Source organism: Geotrypetes seraphini, chromosome 10, assembly GCF_902459505.1.
Source record: "Geotrypetes seraphini chromosome 10, aGeoSer1.1, whole genome shotgun sequence".
In the NCBI taxonomy this organism is placed as follows: domain Eukaryota; kingdom Metazoa; phylum Chordata; class Amphibia; order Gymnophiona; family Dermophiidae; genus Geotrypetes; species Geotrypetes seraphini.
The window spans coordinates 21,795,245-21,822,039 of record NC_047093.1 but is presented as its reverse complement, the minus strand read 5'-3'; the positions used below and the strand labels follow the sequence as shown (position 1 = coordinate 21,822,039).

The following is a 26,795-nucleotide window of genomic DNA, read 5'->3' as shown; positions in this document are numbered from 1 at the left end:
TCATTAGAGCTAAAGATAAGGGATCTAGCAGCTTGTTCATAATATATAGCAGCTCATTCATAGTATACTGGCAGCACAAAGTACTATACTTAGCGTGTGCTTAATCTAGGCATATGGAGAGGCCATCAGTGAATTGGGGGCATCAGGTTGGAGTATGACTGCAGGGGGGTCAACAGATTTTTAAAAAGGTACCGGGGGCAGGCAACAAGTTTTAAAAAGGTACCGGGGGGGGGGGGGGGCTGCCTATGGGTTTTTTGCTCTATAAGACCCTGTCCCAGTCTACCACTAGACCACCAGAGGGGATACAGGTCAGGGCGGTGGTAATTTTTTTTTTCTTGGGTTTCCTCCTTTACAGGTGGGTGCATCTTATAGAGTGAAAAATGCAGTAAATAATAGTCACAACCTTTACAAATAGGTATAAAATAGACACTTTTATAGAAATTTTACATTAATGACATAAAATTGTACCTGGGCAGGGGTGAGGTAAATATATATTAGGGGAAAGGGAATTTGTATACTGTCTTTTTGTAGCTTTGCTGCTCAAAGCTGACATTCAAAGTGGTGGGCACTGGAAGATTAACCCCCTCTTTTACAAAGGTGCGTTATGTTTTTTAGCACGCGCTAAATATTACCACGCACTAAACGCTAACGCATGCATGTTATCCTATGGATGCGTTAGCGGTTAGCGTACGCGTTGATTCTGCGTGCCCCAAATCTGCGCTAAAACGCTTAGCGCGCCTTTGTAAAAGAGGCCCTAAGTGACTTGCCCAGGGTCACAAGGAGCAACACCGGGATTTGATCTGGGTGCACAGGCAGTTCTACCAGTGAGCCACACCTAACCTCCACACAGGTTAACAGTTTAGCACCTGATAACAGCTGATACAACAACCATTTTAGTGGAATGGGTGTGGATCGTATACAGCAATTGACGCACTGCACTTACTGCACTGCTAACCGACTAATGCATAGTCAACTTCTGATCAGCTGTCAGCTAGTTTAGTGAGTCCCTTTCCAGCTGTTTGGACACCACATCTATCTTGGCCTTTGTGGACCTCTTGTCCCTTCTGGCTTCCAGTTCATGGCTTTTTCTTAGCATGCACCCGATCATCCATTCTTTGTAGGTGCCCAAACCATCTATGTTTTAATCTTCTCTTGCCATTTTGACATCTAAAGTTCTTCTTAGGCTTTGTGAATCAAAACTGTCTACTCTGCTCTGAAGACTTTATGTTATTGGCCAGGTTTGGACTCATAAAAGAGGAGTAGGCGTCATAGAAATATTACACACATGCATTTATTGTGTTGTTCAACTTGTCCCAGATCTTTGCCAGTTTGTTCGTGAATGATACCACTTTAACCAATTCCATTTTCCATTTCTATTTCAATGTTGTCGTCTTCTGTTTCCAGACTCCCTAAAATAGATGCATTCTGGCACTTTGTCTAGTTCATCTTCTTTTATTTATTTGCTGTATTATCTGCTGTGTTTTTATAGTCCAATTAACCTACCAGCCGTTTATTCAAAATGATTTAAGTGGGCAGGAAAGGCTCAGCTCACGCGGTGGGGGCTGGCTCCCAGTAGTCAGGAGCACTTAACTGGATAATGCCCATTCAATATTGGCTCTGATTGCTCATTTATGAAGTGGGCCAGAGAGTGGCACTCCAAAGACAGATTCGGAGAGGGAACTGGCAGCTATACATGTTCCAGCAATATTCGGTGCCAGTGGCCCACATAGCTAAGTGACCAAATAGAACCACATAATAAAACGGTTCTAATTTTGGCTGCTTAGCTATGCAGGTGGTAGCGCTGAAATGTGAGTCCGCACCCACATATCACTCAGTGGTGTTCTGCCTCTCATACAGTGGTGTAGTAAGATAGGAGGGTCAGTCCTGCCTGGGGCACCCCCAGCTCCTTCCCTGTCACCCCCCCCCCTTTAAAGTTCCAGGCAGGAATAACAACCCCAACCTGCTGCTCGCGCCAGCTTCGGCTCTTCCTCTGATGTCACTTCCTGGACAGGCGCCCAGGAAGTGACATCAGTGGAAGAGCCAACACTGCTTGGGTTGTTGCTCAAGCCCAGCATATTAAAGAGGTACAGGGAAGGGGTTTGCACAGCCAGAGGGGGCAGGGAAGGGAGTGGGGGCTGAGAAGAGGGTGGGGGAAGGGTGCCACCACCTCAGGTGCCTCTCACCCTCGCTACGCCACTGCTCTCATACACATGCTCCCCTCCCTCCTGAAGCCTCCCTGCACAAAAAAAAAGAAATAAAACAATGGGGGACTAAGAAAGTAAATAGAATGTTAAGAATTATTAGGAAAAGAATGGAAAACAAAGAATGATCTCTAAGGCTTCTGCAGCTGGGCATCATGATTGTTGCTGTTGTCCGGGTCTTGCCGCATCTGGGTAGGTAGAACCGATGTTTCAGCCATCATACTGTGGCTTTTTTCAGGGTACGCTGTGAGGTCTGCAGTTTGTCTTTATATATAGTGCATCCTCAAACCTAATTGGCTGAGGCCTGAGGTGATTCAAATTTGTGACCAATGTACTTCCTTGCCTCAGTCACCTCAAGTCCCAGCCAATCAAGTTTGAGGATCCACTTTATATAAAGTCAAACTGCAGACCTCAAAGCATACCCTGAAGAACGCCACGGCTGAAACGTCAGTTCTGCCTACACAGATTCTGGTGAGACCCAGACAACTGCAACAATCAAAGACGAGACTGTTATAATGCACTTTTATCGCTCCATAGTGTGCCTACACCTCAAATACTGTGTGCAATTCTGGTCATCGCATTTCAAAAAAGATATAGTGGAATTTGAAAAGATACAGAGAAAGGCAATGAAAATGATAAAGCGGATGAGACGACTTCCCTATGAAGAAAGGCTAAAAGCATTTAGGGCTCTTCAGCTTGGAGAAGAGATGGCTCAGGGGGAGGATATAGCAATAGATAACTAAAAGGAGTCTTCCAACGTTTAACATTTAATAGTTGCTCAGGCTAACAGACCTCAGAAGTACCATACTGTATGCCTCTAAGCTTCTGAGATCATACAGACTCAATTGGCACCCATGGTCGTCATAGGCCTCTATAATACTTTTTTTGATAATTTTTGTATATATAAATATAAATGCTTTAAATATATATCAAAATATACTCATCTTTATCTACGCGGGTGGGGGTAGGCACTCCGACATAGACTATGTTTCGCCCCGAACGGGCTGTATCAAGGAAAATCCCCCTTACATCCAACGGCTCATGCTTCCCGCGTCCTGGATTAAAATTCTAATGCGGGAAGCATGAGCCGTTGGATGTAAGGGGGATTTTCCTTGATACAGCCCGTTCGGGGCGAAACATAGTCTATTTCGGAGTGCCTACCCCCACCCGCGTAGATAAAGATGAGTATATTTTGATATATATTTAAAGCATTTATATTTATATATACAAAAATTATCAAAAAAAGTATTATAGAGGCCTATGACGACCATGGGTGCCAATTGAGTCTGTATGATCTCAGAAGCTTAGAGGCATACAGTATGGTACTTCTGAGGTCTGTTAGCCTGAACAACTATTAAATGTTAAACGTTGGAAGACTCCTTTTAGTTATCTATTGCTTTAAAGTAAAGGAGGTCTGAAACATTTGAGCCTGGTAGTGTTGACTTGTATTGTCAGGGGAGATATGACAGACGTCTATAAAATGCTGAATGGAGAGGAACAGGTAGATGTGAATCACTTGTTTATTCTTTTCAAAAATACTAGGACTAGGGGCAGTGGCGTACCTAGGGGGGGCCGGGGGGGGCGGGCCGCCCCGGGTACCAGCCCTAAGGGGGTGTTCCCGGCCTTGCCGTTCAGTCCCCCGCCACCCCCGAAGGACCGCTCGCCCCACTGACCTTCCTGCACCACCTGTGAAGCAGCCCGCAGCAGGATCGCGAAGTCAGCGTCAGCATCCCTGCGCTGCTTCCTGCGCCGCGATCCCGCCCCTCCTCTGACGTCAGAGGAGGGGCGGGACCGTGGCGCAGGAAGCAGCGCAGGGATCGCTGACGCTGACTTCGCGATCCTGCTGCGGCTGTTCATAGGTGGTGCGGGGAGGCCAGGGGGGCGAGCGGTCCTTCGGGGTGGGTCGGGGCATCAGGCCTTCAGGGTGGGGCGGGCGGGCAGGCAAGCAGGCTTTCAAGGGGGAGGGGGGTGACAGGCAGGCAGGCAGGCCTTCAAGGGGGGACAGGCCTTCGGGGGGGGGTGCAGACCTTCAAGGGGTGCAGGCCTTCAAGGGGGGCAGGCAGGCCTTCAGGGGGGTGCAGGCCTTCGGGGGGGGTGTAGGCCTTTGGGGGGGTGCAGACCTTCAAGGGGGTGCAGGCCTTCAAGGGGGGGAACAGGCCTTCAAGGGGGGAAAGGCAGGCAGGCCTTCAAGGGGGGGACAGGCCTACAAGGGGGGGGGGGACAGGCCTACAAGGGGGGGGGACAGGCCTACAAGGGGGGGGGACAGGCCTTCAAGGGGGGGTGCAGGCCTTCAAGGGGGGGACAGGCCTACAAGGGGGTGGGACAGGCCTTCAAGGGGGGGACAGGCCTTCGGGGAGGTGCAGACCTTCAAGGGAGTGCAGGCCTTCGGGGGGGGTGCAGTCCTTCAAGGAGGTGCAGGCCTTCGGGGGGGGTGCAGTCCTTCAAGGGGGTGCAGGCCTTCAAGGGGGGGAAAGGCAGGCAGGCAGGCCTTCAAGGGGGGGACAGGCCTACAAGGGGGGGAGAAGCTACAAGGGGGTGGTACAAGCCTTCAAGTGGGGGACAGGCCTTCGGGGGGGGGTGCAGACCTTCAAGGGAGTGCAGGCCTTCGAGGGGGGTGGTGCAGGCCTTCAAGGGGGTGCAGGCCTTCAAGGGGGGACAGGCCTTCAAGGGGGGAAAGGCAGGCAGGCAGGCCTTCAAGGAGGGACAGGCCTACAAGGGGGGGGAGAAGCTACAAGGGGGTGGGACAGGCCTTCAAGTGGGGGACAGGCCTTCGGGGGGGTGCAGGCCTTCGGGGGGTGCAGACCTTCAAGGGGGGGGACAGGCAGGCAGGCCTTCAAGGGGGGGACAGGCCTACAAGGGGAAGGGACAGGCCTTCAAGGGGGGTGCAGGCCTTCAAGGTGGGACAGGCAGACCTTTAAGGGGGGACAGGCCTTTGGGGGGGGACCATGATTTAGAAGTACACGGAGGGAAGGGGGTGTTCAAAGAGACATGCATATGCCAAACTTTGGGGGGGGGGAAGAAATAATGGGTCTGAAAATAGAGGAGAGGGAGAGAGATGATGGACCATGGGATTTAGGGAGGGAAGGAACAGAAAGGGAGAGAAATTGGACACAAGGGATGGTGTGGAGGAGGGATAGAGATACTGGATAGGAGGGTAATTAGGAAAAGAAACGGAGAGATGGTGGACTCTGGGATGGTGGGGAAGGAGGGAGAGATGCCGGATGAAAGGGTATTTAAGAAAAGGTGGATCTGTGGAGGGAGATGAAAAAAAGGAAAGATACCAGACTTCCTGGGAAGGGAAGGGAAATGGAAAGGGAGGACAGAGTTGGCAGATGGATGGTTAGCATGCAGAAAGAAGGAGACCCTGGCAAGCAAGTTATCAGAAGAAAACCAGAGCCTTGGACCAACAAGATTTGAAATATAACCAGACAACAAAAGGTAGAAAAATTAATTTTATTTTCTGTTTTGTGATTATAACATGTCAGATTTGAAATGTGTATCCTGCCAGAGCTGGTGTTGGACTGCAAACGTGAGCTAGGATTTAACAGAAAGAGGAAAAGTCCTTTTTGTTTCTTTATTTTATTTACACCACAGCGCCAGTGTGGTTAGGAGAAGCCAAAGGGGGTGAAAAAGCTATAAAACCCACCAGGAGTTTTGAAAAAAATCACCCAACTGGGCAGGAAAATCGAATTGAAAAACCAATTCAATAGGGCTGAATCGAATCAAAATTTTTTTTTCCTGTATCTGGCAGCATTAGTTTGCGCTACTGTCTTAGACTTTAGGACCTGGGATTGGGGAGAGATGGCATCCTCAGTACTTTATAATGCAAGTGAAACGAGGATTTGGTCAGACTTTTGAAGGGTCTGCAGAAAAAAAATATTGTATAGGCCGGGGACATGAGACAGCAGGAAATGGGAACTTTTCTTCCTTCTATTTTTGTGAATGGAAAGGCTGAGGATGTCAGAGAGGTCAGTTAAAATATGTGCTTTATAAAAAAATATAATAATGTGTTTTATAAAGTTTATAGCATAGCTGGCCTACCCAGTGAGGTGTTCCTAGTGGTGATGGTGACAGCGTGTCAATGTGTTGAGAGGAAGAGGTGGTCTGGGAAATTCTGCTGAGCAAACTCCGGGCCCATTTCCACCCCCCATTTAGTCCACTCCACTCAACTGATTCACACACTGAGTGGGTCTTTGGGTGTTGTTTTGGGATCTCTTCCAGTGGTTTATCTCCTTCTGGTCCAAGGAAGGAAACTTTGTTATCCTTAGCATTGACCTACAGAATATGTTTGTAACAGCGCTGCTTGTGTGGCATTAGGCTATGTAGTGATCGAAAGAAAAAAACAGACCTTTGCACATTTTTGCACTATATGGTGGGTGTATGAGGAGATTCACATTTCCTGCACAGCTAAGTCCATGTGAAGTTACCTTGTGCTGTATTTGACATCTAGCAAGGTCTCTGTTTGAAAGGAAAGATCTAAACTTAAAAATAAAGTGGCCAGAAGTTATGGTAAAAGCAGATAGTGTAGCTGGTTTTAAGAAAGATTTGGACAAATTCCTGGAGGAAAAGTCCATAATCTGTTATTAAGACATGGGGGAAGTGTCTGCTTGCCCTGGATCGGTAGCATGGAATGTTGCTACTCTTTGGGTTTTGACCAGGTATTAGTGTCCTGGATTGGCTACCATGAGAATGGGCTACTGGGCATGATGGACCATTGGTCTGACCCAGTTAGGCTATTCTTATGTTATGTTCTCATCTGTAGGGGCCTTTGTTTTCACTTCTTATTTTAATGTATTTTTTTTCTGGGAACTTATCAGTGTTTTTTATAATGGGAACAAAAATGGAAGAGAATTAATGTGTGTGGAATGGGGGGTAACTAATTTCTTCAGCTAAATAATTCAATCCACTTCAAACAGACATAGGAGAACTTGTGCACCATTCACACACCCTCCAACCAAAAACGTCAAAAGAAAAAAACTGTTCGACAACCTCCCAGCCATTCGAGCTGCAACACTCGACCCCCAACTCTACAACCAATTGATATCAACCACAGACTGCAAAACCTTCAAAAAGAAATAAAAACCCTTCTATTCAAAAAACACATAAAACCGAACTAACACAATCAGAACTGTCCCAAGCATCACCTGCAACTACTCCATATGTACTTCTAATGTCATGACAATTTAGACATAATTTATGTTATGTTATGTTTGGAATAATGGTTACATATATGAGGTTCAATAAAAGAAAATTTTCACTGCCTGTTTCTATTCTGACCATTTATTCCATTTCATGGTTATTGCAAAAAAAAAATAAAATTTTTTTTTTACATGGGGGGGGGGGGGTGTCAAAAAATGATGGGCCCCGGGTGCCACATACCCTAGGTACGCCACTGACTAGGGGGCATACGATGAAACTACTAAGTAGTAGATTTAAAACAAACCGGAGACAATATTTCTTCAATCAATGTGTAATTAAACTCTGGAATTCATTACCAGAGAATGTGGTGAAAGCAGTTAGCTTATCAGGGTTTAAAAAAGATTTGGCTAACTTCCTAAAAGAAAGATACAAAAGCTATTATTAAGATGGACGTGGGGAAATCCACTTCTTCATCTGTCATTAATGTGCTGCCTTTATCTGTAACAGGTAATATTTTTCTCCCTTCTAGTCCTGTTAACTGCTTATACAATACACAGTTTACAAATCTCCTATTGCTGGTTCTACTATTTGAGCATGTGCGGTATATACATTTTTTAATAAATAAAATAAATTTTCATCAGCCCATCTTCTCTTATCTTGTCTTACATAGTGCTGACTGTACTAGTGTAATTTAACTTGTTTTTCTTGTGATGCAATTAATCCGTTAAGAACATAAGAATAAGTCAGACCAATGGTCCATTAAGCCCAGTAGCCCATTCTCACGGTGGCCAATCCAGGTCACTAGTACCGGGTAAATAAACCAAAGAGTAGCAACATTCCATACAGAATCTCAAAGAATAGCAAGATTCCGGAATCCCAGAGAGTAACAAGATTCTAGAATCCCAAGGAGTAGCAACATTCCATACAGAATCTCAAAGAATAGCAAGATTCCGGAATCCCAGAAAATAACAAGATTCTAGAATCCCAAGGAGTAGCAACATTCCATACAGAATCTCAAAGAATAGCAAGATTCCGGAATCCCAGAAAATAACAAGATTCTAGAATCCCAAGGAGTAGCAACATTCCATACAGAATCTCAAAGAATAGCAAGATTCCGGAATCCCAGAAAATAACAAGATTCTAGAATCCCAAGGAGTAGCAACATTCCATACAGAATCTCAAAGAATAGCAAGATTCCGGAATCCCAGAGAGTAGCAAGATTCTAGAATCCCAAAGAGTAGCAACATTCCATACAGAATCTCAAAGAATAGCAAGATTCCGGAATCCCAGAGAATAACAAGATTCTAGAATCCCAAAGAGTAGCAACATTCCATACAGAATCTCAAAGAATAGCAAGATTCCGGAATCCCAGAAAATAACAAGATTCTAGAATCCAAAAGTGTAGCAACATTCCATGTTACCGATCCAGGGCAAGCAGTGGCTTGCCCCATGTCTTTCTCAATAACAGACTATGGACTTTTCCTCCAGGAAGAACCCCTCCCCTGTACCTCCAGGAAATTGTCCAAACCATTCTGAAAACCAGCTACGCTTTCCACTCTTATCACAACCTCTGGCATCTGGCAATGTGTTCCAGAGTTAACTAATCTCTGAGTGAAAAAATATTTCCTCCTATTGGTTTTAAAAGTATTTCCCTGTAACTTCATTGAGTGTCCCCTAGTCTTTGTCATTTTTGACGGAGTGAAAAATCGGTCTACTTGTACCCATTCCACTTTTATATACATTTCCAAGTTTATTCATGTATTCACTCTTATTTTATCTTATGCCGACAAACTCTTTCTGTTGATTTCAGTATCAGAAAGTTTTGAAGATAATTTTTGCCTGAAAAAAGTATATATCAATGATAGACACAGGCGCGATTCTCTAAAGTACTTGGGTACCTATAATGTAGGCTTTTTAAAACTGTGGCCTACATTATAGGTGTTTTATAGGTGCCTAAGTTTTAGTTGGGTACGATTCTGTAATGGTCAAAGTGTGATTGACATGAAATAGACGCCTATCTTTTTAAGCAGCCAAATACAGAATCTGTCCCTTAATCTCTTTTACTACCTCAGCTAGATTACTGCAATTCGCTTTACCTAGATTTCTCAACAAAATCACTCAAAAGGTTGCAGTTGCAGAATACTGCAGCCAGATTGATCTTCAAGAAAGATCAATTTGATAGAGTTTCTCCTTGGATAATCTTCACTGGCTTCCAATCAGTGAGTGTAATAAAATTTAAGTTAGGAAGTTTAACTTTTAAATGTCTTTGTGGTTGAGATATAATTCTCGATTTTTAGATAATATGCTTTTGGGCTACTCATCAATAAAAAAAAAATCTTTGCAGTAAGTCTCATATCAAGGGCGAAAGTGTGAATTGCTTTCCTCAACAGTTAAAATAGATTTCTTATGTTTTTTTAATTTTTATTTTGTAGAGCTTTGAAGACTTATTTGTATACCATTTAATTACTGTATTCTATCATGATATGCCATTCCCTTTTTGTCAAGGTCTCTTCCAGTGTATTCCATCTAGAATCCTGTGGGACTTTGTTCGGAATATAAGAAATAGGATAAAATATAATTTTTTCTTTCTTGCCTGACAGAAAATAGTATTTTGTGTTCATCCCCTCTATTCTACATGTATTAGAGTGTCATAATGTTAATGCCAATGTTGGCACATCGCACCAGTCAGTCTTCCAAGTGCCCTCAAAATTTATGACCATGTTGAACCATTCAACTAAAGTAATAACACTGACAGCAGGAACTCTAGACATTGCTTTTTTTTTTTAATGGTACTTGTTATACTTAATTCTTCAGTCAATAAATGGGTGTTGGCGTACAAGTGGGAGTAACAGAGTCAATTAATCAACGTTAAGACTTGACACCAGCTTAAGATGCCCTTACCTGTGGCAAAATATCCACAAAAAAAATAAGCTTTCACTCAAGTTCTCAATGCCTATATTTAGAACATTCCCCGCAAGAGTATAAATGGATCTGTGTTGTAGGGGATGGGGTGGGGGTGGGGGGAGGGAAGGTCCAGCATTAGCAGGCTCCAAAATGAATTTGAAGTAAGTTGAATTAATGACATTTAGGACGGCTGTGTCAATCTGACCGCTTCAGGAAATTGCACCTTCAGGCTAGCAACGGAGCCAGCTTTTCCACGGCAGAGATTTCGTCTTTTGCCAGACCCTCTATGCTGTTGCACCGTTGTTGCTTTTTCTGTGTCCTCGGTGCTTACATTATCATTTATTCTGGCCTCCTTCAGACTTCTCAGGAGAATTTCACACAGCTTGGCTGCTCGGTGTAACAGAGGGATTTTTTTTTTTTTTAACTTGAGCTGTATACCTATTTGTTTGTTTTGCTTCGTGACCGTGGCTCAAAAATAATATGTGTGGCAGAATTCTGAGGGGATGATTGACTGTTGAAGCAACATTCATTAAGCCATGACAAATCAACAGAAAAACACAGTCTTGAGTGTTTTAAACAGCAATAAAATAAAATAAAAAATAGAGAACTAATTTTTCATCGACCTCATCTGTACATAAATAGAATTTGACGGCAACTAGGAGCAATGGTAAACATAGTATTCAGTGTCTGAAATTAATGGATATTCGTCCCCAAAACACAGAAAACACTAAGGCCCTCTTTTGCTAAGGTGCGCTAAGCGTTTTGGTGCGCGCTAAAACAACGCGTGCACTAACTGCTAACGCATCCATAGGATAACATGCACGTGTTAGCGTTTAGCGCGTGATTAGCGCCCACTAATATTTACCGCGCGCTAAAAAGCATAACGCACCTTAGTAAAAGAAGGGTTAAGGCCCCCTTTTATCAAGCGGCATTAGTTTTTTTTAAAAAAATTGCCGGCCGCTGCGGTAAAAACTCTGACACTCATAGAATTCTGAGCATCGGAGCTTTTACCACAGCGGCAGGCGATTAAAAAAAACACTAACGCGGCTTGATGGGGGGGGGGGCCTAAATTTTTAAAATGTTTACTCCGGAGTTATGCATACAAGTTGCCCATATGAATGTAAAATAACATACATAAATTAATCACGTGAATGAATTTGACCACATGACCAAGCAAGATCCCTTTAAGAGGCAAACATGCATTACTGTGGACAGCTCAATCCAGGTTGAACAAATTACAGTGTTCCCCCGTGAATTTGTGGTTCGCGGACTCGCTCATTCACGGTCTGCTCTGACCTCTTCCTGTAGTAAAGTCGGGCTACACCAATCAGGAGCTGCATGTCAAAGCAGCTCCTGATTAGTGTAGCCCGACTTTACTACAGGAAGGGGCGGTCGGAGCAGACCATGAGTGATTTTCTTTACCCACTGGCGCTCCAGCTGCCCTCTCCTGCCTCCCCTGTCTTTTGACAGGCAAAAAAAACCCACATTTTTTTGAAATTTGCGGGGCTTCCTAGAACGGAACCCCTGCAAATTTCAGGGGAGTACTGTATACCACTGAACTATCACAAGAACCCGACAGGAGGGGTAGGAATAGCCAGTGGCGTAGCGAAGGTGAGAAGCATTTGGGGGGGTTTGCCCCTCCCCCACCCTCATCTCTGCCCCCTCCCCAATCCCCTCTGCCACGTGCTTGACCCCCCTTCCCTTCCCTTCCCCCATACTTCTAGTTGCTCACTGCCACGAGCAACAAGAACGTCAATGTGCTCCTCGTCACCCTGTTGGCTCTCCCTCTGATGTCACTTCCCATTCACGGCCCCCGTAAGTGATGTCAGCAGGAGAGATGACAGAGTCGTAAGAAGCACGTTGAAGTTGTTGCTCGCAGCGATGGGGGAAGGGAAGTGGGCGTGCACATGGTAAAAGGAGGAGTGGGAAGAGGTGGGGGCAGAGAGGAGAAGGGGTGCCTTTGCCCCCACCAACATGGTGCCCGTGGCAGACCGCTAGCCCCTTAATATGCCACTAGGAATAGCACATCCTGCCATTGTCAACTGCTCTGAACCTTCTGGGCCACCGTCACTGGCATTTTTAAAAACTCAGGCTGGCATTTCTTGACTGAAGATTTTATGAATCATAAGATCAGAAACCAGGAAACTAAATCCAGAGGGAGACTGAATCCAGGTCAAGGGAAAGTGGGAAGAAGCAGGGCAATGGATGCCAGGGAAAAGATTAATGCAAAAAAGAATAATGTAAAGATATTAGGGAAGGAGTTAAGATCAAGGCAAGAGGAATGAGAGGCAGAGAGGTAAATGCTGGTACTGGTGAAGGAGGGAAGAAAGAAAGAGAAGGGAAAATTTCAGGAACTGGGGAAGAGGCTTAAAGCAGATACTGGTGAAGGAGAGCAGATGCTGAGGAAAGAAAAAAAACAAACCCGGGGCAAATAAGAAAGAGCGAAATGGAAGGTTGTTGAAAGCAAGGGAAAATAAATATGGAGAGATGGAGAAAGCCAAGGGATGTCCACATATATTTTATTATTTCGGGGTTGGGTTTTGTTTTTTCTTTTTTCATTTCACGTGAATGAATTTGCCTAAAGTAAGAGGAAGTTACCATTTGAAACGGTACTTAAATATAATTTCAGCTAAACAAATGGCACTAGTAGGTGCCAGAAATGTAGGCGCCAGAAATGTACGCCTTGAAAACCCTGGCCTACAGTTCTGGCACCTAATTTTGTCAGAGGTGCGATTCTCTAAACAGCGCCATCGCAAGATTGACACGCGATCGGCGGCTGCTGACCATGGCGCCATTTAGAGAATTCGACTTGGCATCAATTTAAATTTCATGCACATTTAGAATATTGTGTACAATTTTGGAGGCCGCACCTTCAAAAAGATCTAAAAAGGATGGAGTTGGTCCAGGGGAAGGCTACTAAAATGCTATGTGGTCTTCATCATAAGGCATCATGTGGTCTTCATCATATGGGGACAGACTTAAAGATCTCAATTTGTATACTTTGGAGGAAAGGCGGGAGAGGGGAGATATGATAGAGACATTTAAATACCTATGTGATGTAAATGTGCATGAGTCAAGACTCTTTCATTTGAAAGGAAGCTCTGGAACGTGAGGGCATAGGGTAAAGTTAGGAGGTGATAGGCTCCGGAGTAACCTAAGGAAATTGTTTTTTTTACAGAAAGGGTGAGAGATGCATGGTACAGTCTCCTAGTAGAGGTTGTGGAGACGGAGATTGTGCCTGAATTCAAGAAAGCCTGGGATAGGCACGTGGGATCTCTTATCGAGAGGAAGAGATAAAGGTTACTGCAGAAGGGCAGACTGGATGAGCCATTTGGCGTTTATCTGCCATCATGTTACAATGTTTCTATAAGCATAAAGTTCTATGACATCACAATGCAAGTGTAAAGAGCCTCAGCCAATAGGAAAAGGAGATGCAAATGTTAAGAGTCTTAGCCAATAGGGAGAGGAGGAGGTAGTGGATGCTGCAGATGGGCAGACTGAATGGAACATTTAGCCTTTATCTGCCGTCATGTTTCAATGTTTCTGTCTTGCTCTATGGTACTCTATAACAAAGTGCATACAAATCCTATAGGGCACAGCCTAAAAGGGTGTGTGGCCATGGGAAGAGCATGGGCAGGTCAGAAGCAGTCCCAAAAATTTGCACAGAGTTATACATACTGGGAGCCGGGAATTACACTTGGTTTCAGCAATTATAAGACCTGGCACTCAGATTTGAGCAACAAAATCAGCACTCATTGCTAAATTCTATAATGGGTGCTATCTTTGAATGCCCATTATAGAATAGCATTGAGTGCTGACTCATTCCGGCGCTGACTGTTGAGTGTCATCTACTAAGTCTAGCCTTATATGCAGTCCAAGATCCCCAGTTAGTTATCCCACATATCTGAGGTGCTTAGATAAATTTTGGGGCTAATATTAAGCACCTCTGTCTGGATAACTGCCACTGAATATTAGCAAATGGGCAGACGGTGCAATTGAGCCAGTTAAATCCTTTCATGCCTGTTTAAATTGTTTTGCATAGGCCCAGATTCTCTAAACAGCGCCAATTTTTTTAGGCGCTGGTAGGTGCCCAAACACAGTAAAATACACTATTGAAATTATGTTTTTAATTGAGTTTCAAGGTACCTACCGGCACCTAAAAATGGTGCTTTAGGCTACCTAATGCCAATGTGAGCATGGCTAATGCCCACATTGGGTGGCCAAAAGCACCTACAGAGGCTTAATTCACATCATAGGTAGGCACCGGAAATGTATTGGCCTATATTTCCAGCGCCTACCTTTGACAGAAGTGTGATTCTGTGCCCAGTGCCATTGCATGATTGACACACAATTGGCAGCCACTTTTAAGGAAGCCACCGACAACGGCGCTAGTTAAAGAATCCAGGCCCTAGTTTCTATCTATGTCATTGAACTGAGACAGAACTCTCAAGGAATTATTCACTTTTCCTATATTTCTCAATCTACTGTATGACAGTGGGAAGCCACTATACAAATAGGCTGCTAATTTCTCTTTTTTTCTCTTCTCCCCCCCCCCCCCCCCCAGTTATTACCATGGAAAGCAGGTCTGTGCACCTAAACAGGCTGGTCTTGGAAGCCGAACAGCGGGTGAGCGGATTGTCGGCACTCATGCAAAGTGAAGGACTCTGTATGGACAGCACAGAGAGGGAAAAGCAGCTGAAGGCTTGGGAGTGGCGCTACCGGTTATACAAGAGAATGAAAGTAGGCTACGAACATGCCAGTGAGTGGAAGCAAATGGCATTTCCGAAATATGCAGGTGTATTTAATTTTCAGGTTGTCCAAACAAGTGGGAGAAAGAAGGCACAATGGAGAACAGCGATGTGATCGATTCTGTAAAAGCTCTATATTGATAAAAAGAGTTCTCATGAAGGACTCAACACAAGCCTTAATCAGGTGTCCAAATCAGACTAATCTCATACAGGTGTGTAAGAAAATACATAAAGAGCTCCTATAAAAACAACCCAATGATGTGGTAGCAATGCATTCAAAAAGCGTGAATGCTTATTTGATCGTAGGGCTCAAATGCTGATCCATCCAATCTCAGCTTTAGCTCCCATTGGTTCAGCCACCAGTTGAAGTTTCCAGGCTATTTGCAAGGCGCTGCTGCTACCTCCGAGTCTACTGCTATATGGCCGGGAAGGAAAATTGAAGCACATGGTAATAGCAAATGATAGATAACCCTTTGGACTCAGCGGCAGCAGCAGCACCTTGTAAATAGCCTGTAAACCTCAACCGGCAGCCGACCCAGCGGGAGCTCAAACCTGAGATCGGGTGGATCAGCATTTTGGACACTTTTTGAACGCATTGGGTTGTTTTTATAGGAGCTCTTTATGTTTTTTCTTACACACCTGTATGCAATTAGTCTGATTTGGACTCCTGGTGAAGGCTTGTAAGCCAAAAAACAGCTTGTATTGAGTCCTTCATGAGAACTCTTTTTATCAATAAAAAGCTTTTACAGAATCGATTAGTTTGCTGTTCTCCATTGTGCCTTCTTTCTCCCACTTTTTTGGACAATCTGTTGGCTTTTCATGGGCTATCCATATCTTCTTAGTTTGTTTTGATATTTAATTTCAAACATGTGGGCCTAAGTTGCTGGCTTCCAGACAGAGCAGGTGAAAGGTGAAAGTTGAAAGGTAAGCAGATATTTATTTAATATGTTTTAATTTAAACTGACCAAAATGTAATGTAATGTAATTTATTTCTTATATACCACTACATCCGTTAGGTTCTAAGCGGTTTGAAGAAAATATACATTAAGATTATAAATGAGAAGTAAGAAGGTACTTAAAAAATTCCCTTACTGTCCCGAAGGCTCACAATCTAACTAAAGTACCTGGAAATTAATAAAGAAGAGAAAATAAAGATGGTTGAAAAAAGAAAAATTCTATGTGAATTTATAGGATGGAAATTAAACTGACTGTGAAGAACTGTATGAAAAATACATATGGAATGCAGTTAGAGAGGGTAGGTTACAATCTATTTATGGTATTTGTTTAATTGGAAGGTGTTAAGATGGGTAATTTGGGGGAAGGTTATCTGAAGGTAGGTGAATCTTCTGGAGGTAAAAGAGGAGGGGTTAAGATATTTGGATGAATTTTTTGAAAAGCAGGGTTTTGATTTCTTTTCTGAATGTTATGAAGTTGTCTGATATTGTCATAAGATTGGAGATGGAATGGTTGATTTTTGCTGCTTGTGTTGCTAGAAGGTTGTCAAACATTTTCTTGCGTTGTGTGCCTTTGAGTGGGGGGAAGGCGAAAGGGTTCGAGGTTCTTCTGTGTCTTGAGGTGGAGATTTGGTTTAAGCGGTTATTTAGATAGGAGGGGGAAGAGCCTTGTAATGCTTTGAATATCAGGCAGTAGAATTTGAATTGGATTCGTGCTTGTATGGGTAGCCAGTGAGAGTCTAAGAAGGCAGTTGTTATGTGATCATATTTTTTGAGTGAGTAGATCAATCTGAGGGCGGTGTTTTGTATGGTCTGGAGTTGTTTTATCATAGTGGCTGGACAAGGAAGATATAGGGAGTTGCAATAATCTAGCAGACCTAAGACTAGGGATTGGACGATTAGTCTAAATTGTGCTTGGTCAAAGAATTTTCTGATTTTACGGAGATTTCTCATGGTTAGAAAAGCTTTCTGGGTTGTTTTGTTGATCTGGGGCTGCATTGTGCAACATCTGTCTATCGTAACTCCTAGGAGTTTTAGTTCGGGTTGTATTGGGTTGAAGACAGATTGCAATCTTTTTCAAAGCAAATTATTAAAACAATATTAATACAAATGTACACCTAGCTACAAAATACATAATTCCTAATATAATAAAACATAATTAAAATGTATACAATGAATCAGTCATACAAACCAGTTTCCATAATCTTTGTACTCAACAGCATTCCTAGTTATTATCCTTATTTAGCAAATACTCAAAAATTAACCAGATTGTAAGGGGGTTTTTTTCCCCCTAATAATTTGAAAAGACCCCACTATGTCACTTCCTGGGTAGCCTTCAACCTATAACTATATGACATAGGATGTTTTAACAGAAACGCTCCCTTTAATCTGAAATCTCTGATAGGGCAATAGACTTCAACTAACTCCTGCAAATAGAGTGAACATAAGAACATGAGAATTGCCATACTGGGATAGACCGAAAGTCCATCAAGTCCATTATCCTGCCTCCAACAGTGGCCAACCCAGGTCTGAAGTATCTGGCAGAAACCCAAATAGTAGCAACATTACAGAGTTGAGATACCAGTGCCTAAGAGCCAACCTCATCAATGATGTCACAATGGCTTCATTGTCCTATGCTTGGCTCATATAAGAACATAAAAATTGCTATAATGGGACAAATCAAAGGTCCATCAAGCCCAGTGTCCTTTTTCCAACAGTAGCCAACCCAAGTTCCAAGTACCTGGCAAGATCCCAAAGAATAAAACAGATTTAATGCTGCTTATCCTAGGAATAAACAGTGGATTTCCCCAAGCCTTCTTAATAATGGCTTATAGTTTTCTCTTTTAGGAAATTATCCATCTCATTCATTATTTTGAGAGTGTTTATTAATATTTGAAAAACATCCTATGTCAGAGAATCCCAAACTTGTTTTGGGAGACCCCCAGAGAGTAGGGTTTTCAGGATATCTGCAATGAATGTGAATGAGATAGATTTGTATACAATAGAATCAATGTATGGAAATCTATTTCATGCATATTCATTGATGCTGGGACAACAGTTTCCCTTTTTATGTATATATGTACCTATCGATCTACTGAATCTATCTATGGGCCTCTTATATCAAACCACAATAGAACTTTTTAGTGTGGACTGGCAAGCTAAGTGCTCCAATGCTCATTCAATTCCTATGAGTGTCAGAGCATTTCCCTTGTCGGTCCACGCTAAAACGCTCTGTTTCATAAAAGGGGGCTTATATATGTACATATGATATGGCCATATAGTAAACCAATGTTTTGATTTGTTGTGGTCATTACTTTATGAATATGTGTATCATTGATTTGTATTTTAATGTTAATGTTTTTATTTATTTATTATGTTTTAAGTATATTTTACCATTTCTTTCATTATTGTGACACATTTATTTGCCATTCGGGTTCATTTAACTTTTTTTAACACTGTATGTTTTTTGTGTCTCTGACAGGACAGGTTCAGGTTCTGCTCTTGTCTATATTGGTAACTAATTACTCGAATTAAAAGTGTCGACATTCTGTCCCATCTTGATCCTTCCAAAATCTTGTAGGCAGCTGAATTCTGCATTATCTGCATTATTACATTACATTAGAGATTTCTATTGCGCCATTACCTTGCGGTTCAAGGCGGATTACAAAAGAGATGAAAAACGTTGGGTTACAATGGAAGAACATTTGTCCTTTCTAGAGAGGTGAAGAGGGGGGGGGGGGAAGGACAGTAAGTTTGAAGTTAGGGCTGTTTCAGGAATTTCTTGAAGAGTATAGATTTTATTTCTTTTCCGAAGTTATTGCTATCGTTTGCTTTGAGAGGGTCAAATAAATTGAATTACCATAGTCATAATGGGAGAAAATCACCATCTGAAATGCTATTTTAGATCTGGAATTGCAAGGTTAACAATAAGTCTAACACAATGCAATACTCTGCAGACTCGATTTTAATGGGATCCTAATGCCACCCGTGTAAGGACATTCTAATAAATATTCTTTGATATCACCTCTACCCACTATCACGCTCTTTTTTTTCGGGTATTCCTAAATGCATTCTCTTTACCTCAGTGTCTCCACAGCGAGGGGAAAAGTGTTGCAGTTAATGCATAATGCTGCTTTCACTTCATGGCTTGGGTTGGATAAAGCAGAAAGCTGACAGCTGAGATGTATGAAGGAGACATTATTTGCTCATTGTTGGTTCTAATTGACAAATGGCTGACTCTTGAGAAAGGCACGAGTTGTCGAAACACTGGCAGTGTTGAGTCTAGACCAATAAAACCGGAGAACAACGTTTTTGCTTCTTCAACACTTTTGGGTGTACCTTATATAGACTTTTGGCTGCTGATCACAAAAATCACACTTAAAATTACGTTATCACGTACCTTTATAGCAAAAAAAAGTACATTTTTACAATTTCTTGTTATACTTTCAAGCTAATGCAATTAATAATTAAAAACTGAGGCCAAGATTAAGGAAGGCATTTTTGTCGATCCACAGATCAGACATGTCATCAATAACGAGAGATTTGAAGAAATGTTAGTCGGGCCAGAGAAAATCGCCTGGAAGGCATTCAAGGATGTCGTTGAGAATTTTCTTAGCAGTTACAGAGCACCAAACTATTTTCAACTGGTTGACAAACTTCTTAGAGCATACAAAACCATGAAGTGCAACATGTCACTGAAGAGGCACTTTCTACATTCACGCTTGGACTTCTTCCCCGCAAATCTTGGTGCAGTCAGCCGACGAACATGGCGAAAGGTTTCACTAGAGGTTGCCTCTATGGAAAACAGATATCAGGGCAACTGGAATCCATCAATGCTGGCGGACTATTGTTGGACACTGTAACGAGATGCACCGGGCACTGAGTACAAATGAATATCTGTAGGAAAACACTTTTAACCACAGCAAACTATCACAGCATATCAGAAACTTTGTGCGTTAAAACATGCTATAGTCAATTAAAGATACCATCGTGCTTCTCAAAATTCCTACGTGATACAGTCAGTGGGAAATGATTATTTTGAAGGGGTCTATCATAATCACCAGTTTCTTTCATTGAAGCAAAACCTTTGGAAAAATTTGTTGTACGGTGTAATAGACCTAATAAAGATCCATTGTATAGTATTACTTCTTGGTTGACAACATCTCTTCCTCACGATTCCTGTGTTTGGATTCTATAAATCTTCAGATTGGAAGGGTGTATATTTTCTTACCCCTCCTAACTCTCTTCACAGCAAATAATACAACGTTTATTGCTCCTCAGAAGTACCACCTAGCACTCATACTAATTCATTGTATCAGACTTTATGTACTACTTCCTCACCGGATCTTCCATACTTTGCTATTAAATTTATAAATACTTTTTTCCACTTTAGTGTATAAATAGTTTAAATACTTAGCTTAAAACTTGTGATCACGCTTTCAGGGATTTATACCACCAACATGTTTCACCCGAAGGGGTTTTATCAAGGCACCATATCCATAAGAACATAAGATTTGCAGCTGCTGGGTCAGACCAGTGGTCTATCCTGCCCAGCAGTCCGCTCAAGCAGCGGCCCCCAGGTCAAAGACCAGTGCTCTAAATGAGTCTAGCCTCACCTGCGTACCTTCCAGTTTAGCAGGAACTTGTCCAACTTTGTCTTGAATCCCTGGAGGGTGTTTTCCCCTATGACAGCCTCCGGAAGAGAGTTCCAGTTTTCTACCACTCTCTGGGTGAAGAAGAACTTCCTTACGTTTGTATGGAATCTATCCTCTTTCAACTTTAGAGAGTGCCCTCTCGTTCTCCCTACCTTGGAGAGGGTGAACAGTCTGTCTATATCTGCTAAGTCTATTCCCTTCAGTATTTTGAATGTTTCGATCATGTCCCCTCTCAGTCTCCTCTTTTCAAGGGAGAAGAGACCCAGTTTTTCTAATCTCTCACTGTACAGCAACTCCTCCAGACCCTTAACCATTTTAGTCGCTTTTCGAGTAGTATCGTGTCCTCCCTTTCTAAAGCTTAACGCGACCACTAAATAGTTAATTCAAAGTTTGGGCTATACTCTCACAGAAAATTTAACTTGAACTATTGTGCTGTTTGGTCAAAGGATTCTATAAATGGCACCATTTTTTAAATTATTATTATTGACAACCACGCTCAGTGCTGTTTATAGAATCTGGCCCTACCTGTATGATGCAGACTTTACATGGGACCTTTTATTGCATCCTAAATGGTATTTGTTAAGTTCTCCTGTATTAATATGTTTGAGGCTCCCACACTAATGGAAAAATTAGCAGAGGACCTGCAAAAAGAAAAAACTAAGAAGCCCCATTTTTGGGCTGTTAGAAATGAGATTAGCTACGCCAATCTCTTACCCCCCTCTTCGGTTCATAGACAACCCCACGAAAGACAAAGGTGCGCGCCGACAACTGAGCGCAAGACGGAGGCGCGCGCCAAAGAAAATTACAGTTTTTAGGGGCTCCGACGAGGGGTTTTGTTGGGGAGCCCCCCCCATTTTATTTAGTAGAGATTGCACCGGCGTTGTGGGGGGTTGTAATTCTCCACATTTTACTGTAAACTTAACTTTTTCCCTAAAAACAGGGAAAAAGTGAAGTTTTCAGAAAAATGTGGGGGGTTACAACCTCCCACACCCCCCACAATGCCCCCACAACGCGGCGCGATCTCTACTAAGTAAAGTGGGGGGGGTTCTCCACCACGCCCCCCCATCGGAGCTGTAAAAACTGTAATTTTCTGCGGCGCGTGCCTCCACGCTGCGCTCAATTGTCTGCGCACGCCTTTGTCCCAGCGCGCTTTTGACCTGACACCCCCTCTTCTATTAAACTGCGCAAGCAGTTTTTAGCACAGAGAGCCGCACTGAATGGCCCGTGCTGCTCCTGACGCTCATAGGAACTATATGAGCGTCGGGAGCAGCGTGGCTCGTCACGCTAAAAACTGCTAGTGCAGTTTAATACAAGAGAGTGTTAATGTTTTTCAGCAAAAGGATCCCCTAAATCACACTACAAATTAATTTACTTTAAACTACAAATTAATATACAGTGGAACCTCGGTTTGCGAGTAACCCGGTTTGCGAGTGTTTTGCAAGACAAGCAAAACACTCAGCAAACTTTTCACTCGCAAACCGAGCACTGCCCCGATCAACAAGCACTTACAGACCAGGAAGCGCCGCTTCGGGGGATTCCTCTTCCTTCTTCTGGCCAGCCTTCCATGTCGGGTGCCTTCTGCAGGTTGGAGGACATCTGTCTGGGCCTGCGCGGCCGGGTGCTGTCCCGCCTGCGCATTGCATGTGATGCGCACAGCGTCAATCGTCGGTGTTGTGCGTGGCATGCGTGGCGTGCGGGTGGGGCGGCGCTCGGCTGCGTGGGCTCGGGTGGGGGCTCTCCAGCATGTGAGGGGCATCCGACGTGGAGGGCTGGCTGGCAGATGGAGGAGGCATCCCTCTGAAGCGGCACCGTGGGGTTCTTCTTCAGATGACGGGCGGAGGAGGCGGATGGAGGAGACGGCGCTGCAGCACCCGGCACCTGACAGGTACAGACCCCGGATTCTGGAACGAATTGTTGCTGTTGCCACTATTTTCTATGGGGAACTTTGCTTTGATAAACGAGCATTTTGGATTACGAGCATGCTCCTGGAACGGATTATGCTCATAATCCAAGGTACCACTGTATGTTATAAATTGTTATGGCTTGTTAAAAAGTTTTATTAAAATGATTATGTGAAATGAACAGAAAAAACCAAGTCCTATTTCCAAGCAAAGCCCATACAAGTGGAAAATGAACCAAAAGGTTTTGCTGTAGTAGAAACAAATTCTTTTCGTAGGATACAATTGGTTGATGTGTCAAGTGGAGAGAGTTCAACGGTCAACAAATACAAGTGCATACTTTGCCTTGTTGAGTTGTTTACTTTCTTGCTTTTCATTATGTTTTTCCCCAGGGGCCCCAGAGGTGCCAACCAATGTCTGTCTCATGGCGACAAGCAGTACATCACTCATGGTCACCTTCCAGGAGCCTCTGAGCGTCAACTCTGCTGTTGTGACCAAATATAAAGGTAATCTTGAAGACTAAGGGCTCCTTTTACGAAGCTGCGTTAGCGGTTTAACGCGCGTAATGGCGCGGGCTAATTTCCCGGCCGCACTTGCTGCTGCGGCCTCCTCTTGAGCAGGTGGTAGTTTTTCAGCTAGCGTGGGGGCTAGCGCACGCTAAAAAGTTGCGTACGATAAAGCTGCTAACACGGCTTCGTAAAAGGATCCCTTGGTTTAAGTGATGTTCTTTGCAAGTCTATAGTTCCAAATGTATTTTTTTTAGTATTATTTAAGGTTTATGGTTTATTGTAGGTAGCATCAATGCTTGCCCAATAATTAAAATAAAACATATATAATAAAAAAGTAGGAAAGGAACTACAATGTGGAATATAGATTAAAAACAATAATTCTTTTTTTTTTTTTTTTGGTAAATCTTTATTAGTTTTCAATTATTAACAGTGCAATACAGTGAATTTTAACATAAACGAATCAAACAAAAGCACTTTGAATATACAAATATTTCAACAACAAACATTTTCACCCCCTCGTCCTCCCCTTAACTAATGAAAATAAAACCACAAGTATAATTTCAATAAAATAATTTCAATAATGAATAAATAATTATAATTTTTTCCCATCTCCCTCCCTCCCACCCTGGATGTGTAAGGAGGACAGATAAAAAGAAAAGGTACATGACAGCTATTGCGACTCAATGAATGATGTCAATGAGCTCCACCCCTTTTCAAATGCACTACTATATCTTCAAATTTCATCGTTCATTCTTTCATATTTGTAGCTAGAACATAAGTTTGCCCACCAGAAAGTATAATTAAGTCGATCATAACTCTTCCAGTTGAGTGTTATCATCTGGATGGCTGTTCCCGTCATTATTAAGAAATCCATCATTATTAAGAAATTATTATAGGGATCCAAAGAAGGTTTAACATGTAATAGAGTACCACAAATTACAAGAATTCTGATTTCTTTGTAATAGGGTTAGAATTTTAAGAGTGGCTTTGTAAAGTCTGGTGAATGTAGTTTTGTTTAATGATATTATGAATGTGATATTGTGAGCTGCTTAGTTTATTAAACGGCTTAGAAATATTTTAAATACAAATAAATACATGAAATACTGTTGTTCCAAGGAGATGAAGCTGTACAGCAGGTAGTCGTTAATGTTGAAATAAATCAAAAGCAATCCAAATCAAGTGGGTCTTCAAGGGGGACTGAAATTGTGGGTAAGAGGCTTCAAGATGAAGATGTTTAGGAAGACAATTCCAGAGAGAAGGAACTAGGGATTACATTGCAGAAAAGCGAGTGGACTCAAGATAAGCAGAGGGAGGAAAAGTCATTGATGTGCCATAGATCGCAGAGTATAGGATTATTATGGAAGAAAGATAGGAAAGACTAATAGAATAGAGTGTCTTGTGGAATAAAGTGAGGACCATGAATTTTATCCGTATAGAAGAAGTAGCCAGCCATTTTGTTTCTAATAATCCGTACTCCTCCCTTCAATTCTATTGCCCTCTTTTACAAAGGCACGTTAAGCGTTTCAGTTTGGATTTAGCTTGCGCTAAATCAACGTGTGCGCTAACCGATAAAGGATAAGATGCACGCATTAGAGTTTAGCATGTGTTAACGTGCACTAGAAAGCTTAGCGCACCTTTGTAAAAGAGGGGGGTATGTGTTTATCAATGGCAAAAGGACTCATGTATATATGTTGTAAACCGCTTAGATGTGTAGATTTGCGGTGTATAAAACACTTTTTAAATAAATAACTCCCCTTTTACAAAACCGCACAAGAGGTTTCTAGCACAACCTGCACGCTGAATGCTCTGCGCTGCTCCAAACTCTAGGACCATCAGAGCAGTGCAGAGCATTCAGCGAAGTGGCCAGCGCCAAAAACCTCTTATGCAGTTTTGTAAAAGCGTGTGGTAGGGGGGGATAAATAAAGCCCTGGAGAGAGCTACTGTTCTGAAATTATTTTAAAAAGTGTGTTTAATTCCTAGAAGTATTTAATCATAAATGAGAAGCAGAAATAAGTGAAATGTAATGCTCGACTGCCTATGGAGGCCTCCTAGTGCTGCAAAATACCTGTTAGAAACATAGAACATAGAAATAGACGGCAGATAAGGGCCACGGCCCATCTAGTCTGCCCACCCTAATGACCCTCCCCTACTTTTCTCTGTGAAGAGATCCCACGTGATGATCCCATTTCGTCTTAAAATCAGGCACGCTGCTTGCCTCGATCACCTGAAGTGGAAGACTATTCCAACGATCAACCACTCTTTCGGTGAAAAAGTATTTCCTGGTGTCACCGTGCAGTTTCCCGCCCCTGATTTTCCACGAATGCCCTCTTGTTGCGGTTAGACCTTTGAGAAAGAAGATATCTTCTTCCACCTCAATACGACCCGTGAGATATTTGAACGTCTCGATTATGTCTCCCCTCTCTCTGCGTTCTTCGAGTGAGTATAGCCGCAGTTTATCCAGCCGTTCCACGTACTGGAGATCCTTGAATCCCGAGACCATCCAGGTGGCCATTCGCTGGACAGATTCAATTCTCTGCACATCCTTGCGGTAATGAGGCCTCCAGAATTGTACACAGTATTCCAGATGGGGTCTCACCATGGATCTATATAATGGCATAATGACTTCGGGCTTACGGCTGACAAAACTCCTACGTATACGCATAGTGAATTACCATGGACAGATGGAAGACGGTCCTTGAGATAACCATATGGCCAAAGAGTCAGCCTCCTCTGCATTTTCACGTCAGCAAGAATAACATTGACTTCAGGGTGGTGGTACACAATGGATTCTTAAGAGTGTAAACTAGGTCTTGATTTTAGGTGTGGCAGCAAAATACACAATAGCTCAATTATTAGGTAAGGTGTATGTAGATCCGTGTCATGAGAATTCAAGGCATATTTAAATACATGCATATATAGAGAGAGCCAGCAGGACACACAATGATGATCCATTTCTGAAGGACCAAGTGAGACAGAGGGGGAAAAAAGGGAGAATATTCTGCACCTACAAGTGGAAGATGGTAAGTGGGGAGAGGGGAAGGGGAAGAGATTTTGTAACATGGCAGATGACGTTTAATGTGAGCAAGGGCAAAGCGATGGATGTGGGAAAGAGGAACCCAAACTATGTCTATGTGATGCTGGGTTCTGTGTTAGGAGTCGCTGCCCAGGAAAAGGATCTAGGTGTCATTGCTGAGGATATGTTGAAACCATCAGCTCAATGTGCGGCAGCGGCTAAGAAAGCAAATAGAATGTTAGGAATTATCAGGAAAGGAATGGAACACAAAGATGAAAATGTTATAACGCCCTTGTATCGCTCTGTGGTAGGGCTACAATTTGAATACTGGGTGCAGTTCTCGTCGCCGTATGTCAAAAATGATATAGAAAAATTAGAAAAGGTACAGAAAAGGGCAACAAAAATAGAGGGATGGGACGACTTTCCTGTGAGGAAAGGCTAAAGCGGCTAGGGATCTTCAGCTTGGAGAAGAAATAGCTGAGGGGTGATATGATAGAGCTGAGTGGAAAGGGTAGATGTGAATCGCTTGTTTACTCTTTCCAAAAATACTAGGACTAGGGGGCATGCAATGAAGCTACTAAGTAGTAGGTTTAAAACAAACCAGAGAAAATATTTCTTCACACAACGTGTAATCAAACTCTGGAATTCATTTGCCAGAGAATGTGGTGAAATCAGTTAGCTTAGCGGGATTTTAAAAAGGTTTGGATCATTTCCTAAAAGAGAAGTCCTTAGACCATTATTGAGATGGCTCGGAGAAATCCACTGCTAATTCCTA

The 26,795-nt window shown here is 42.9% G+C and overlaps 1 protein-coding gene across 1 annotated transcript in view; it reads left to right on the top strand.

The window, feature by feature from the left end:
• The window catches only part of ANKFN1 (ankyrin repeat and fibronectin type III domain containing 1), a 178,829-nt gene that overhangs the window by 24,272 nt on the left and 127,762 nt on the right, over window positions 1-26,795 (top strand). The window contains exons 3-4 of the mRNA XM_033961956.1: window positions 14,809-15,003; window positions 22,891-23,004. Coding sequence (XP_033817847.1) covers window positions 14,809-15,003; window positions 22,891-23,004 — 309 coding nt within the window. The remainder of the gene's footprint in view (window positions 1-14,808; window positions 15,004-22,890; window positions 23,005-26,795) is intronic.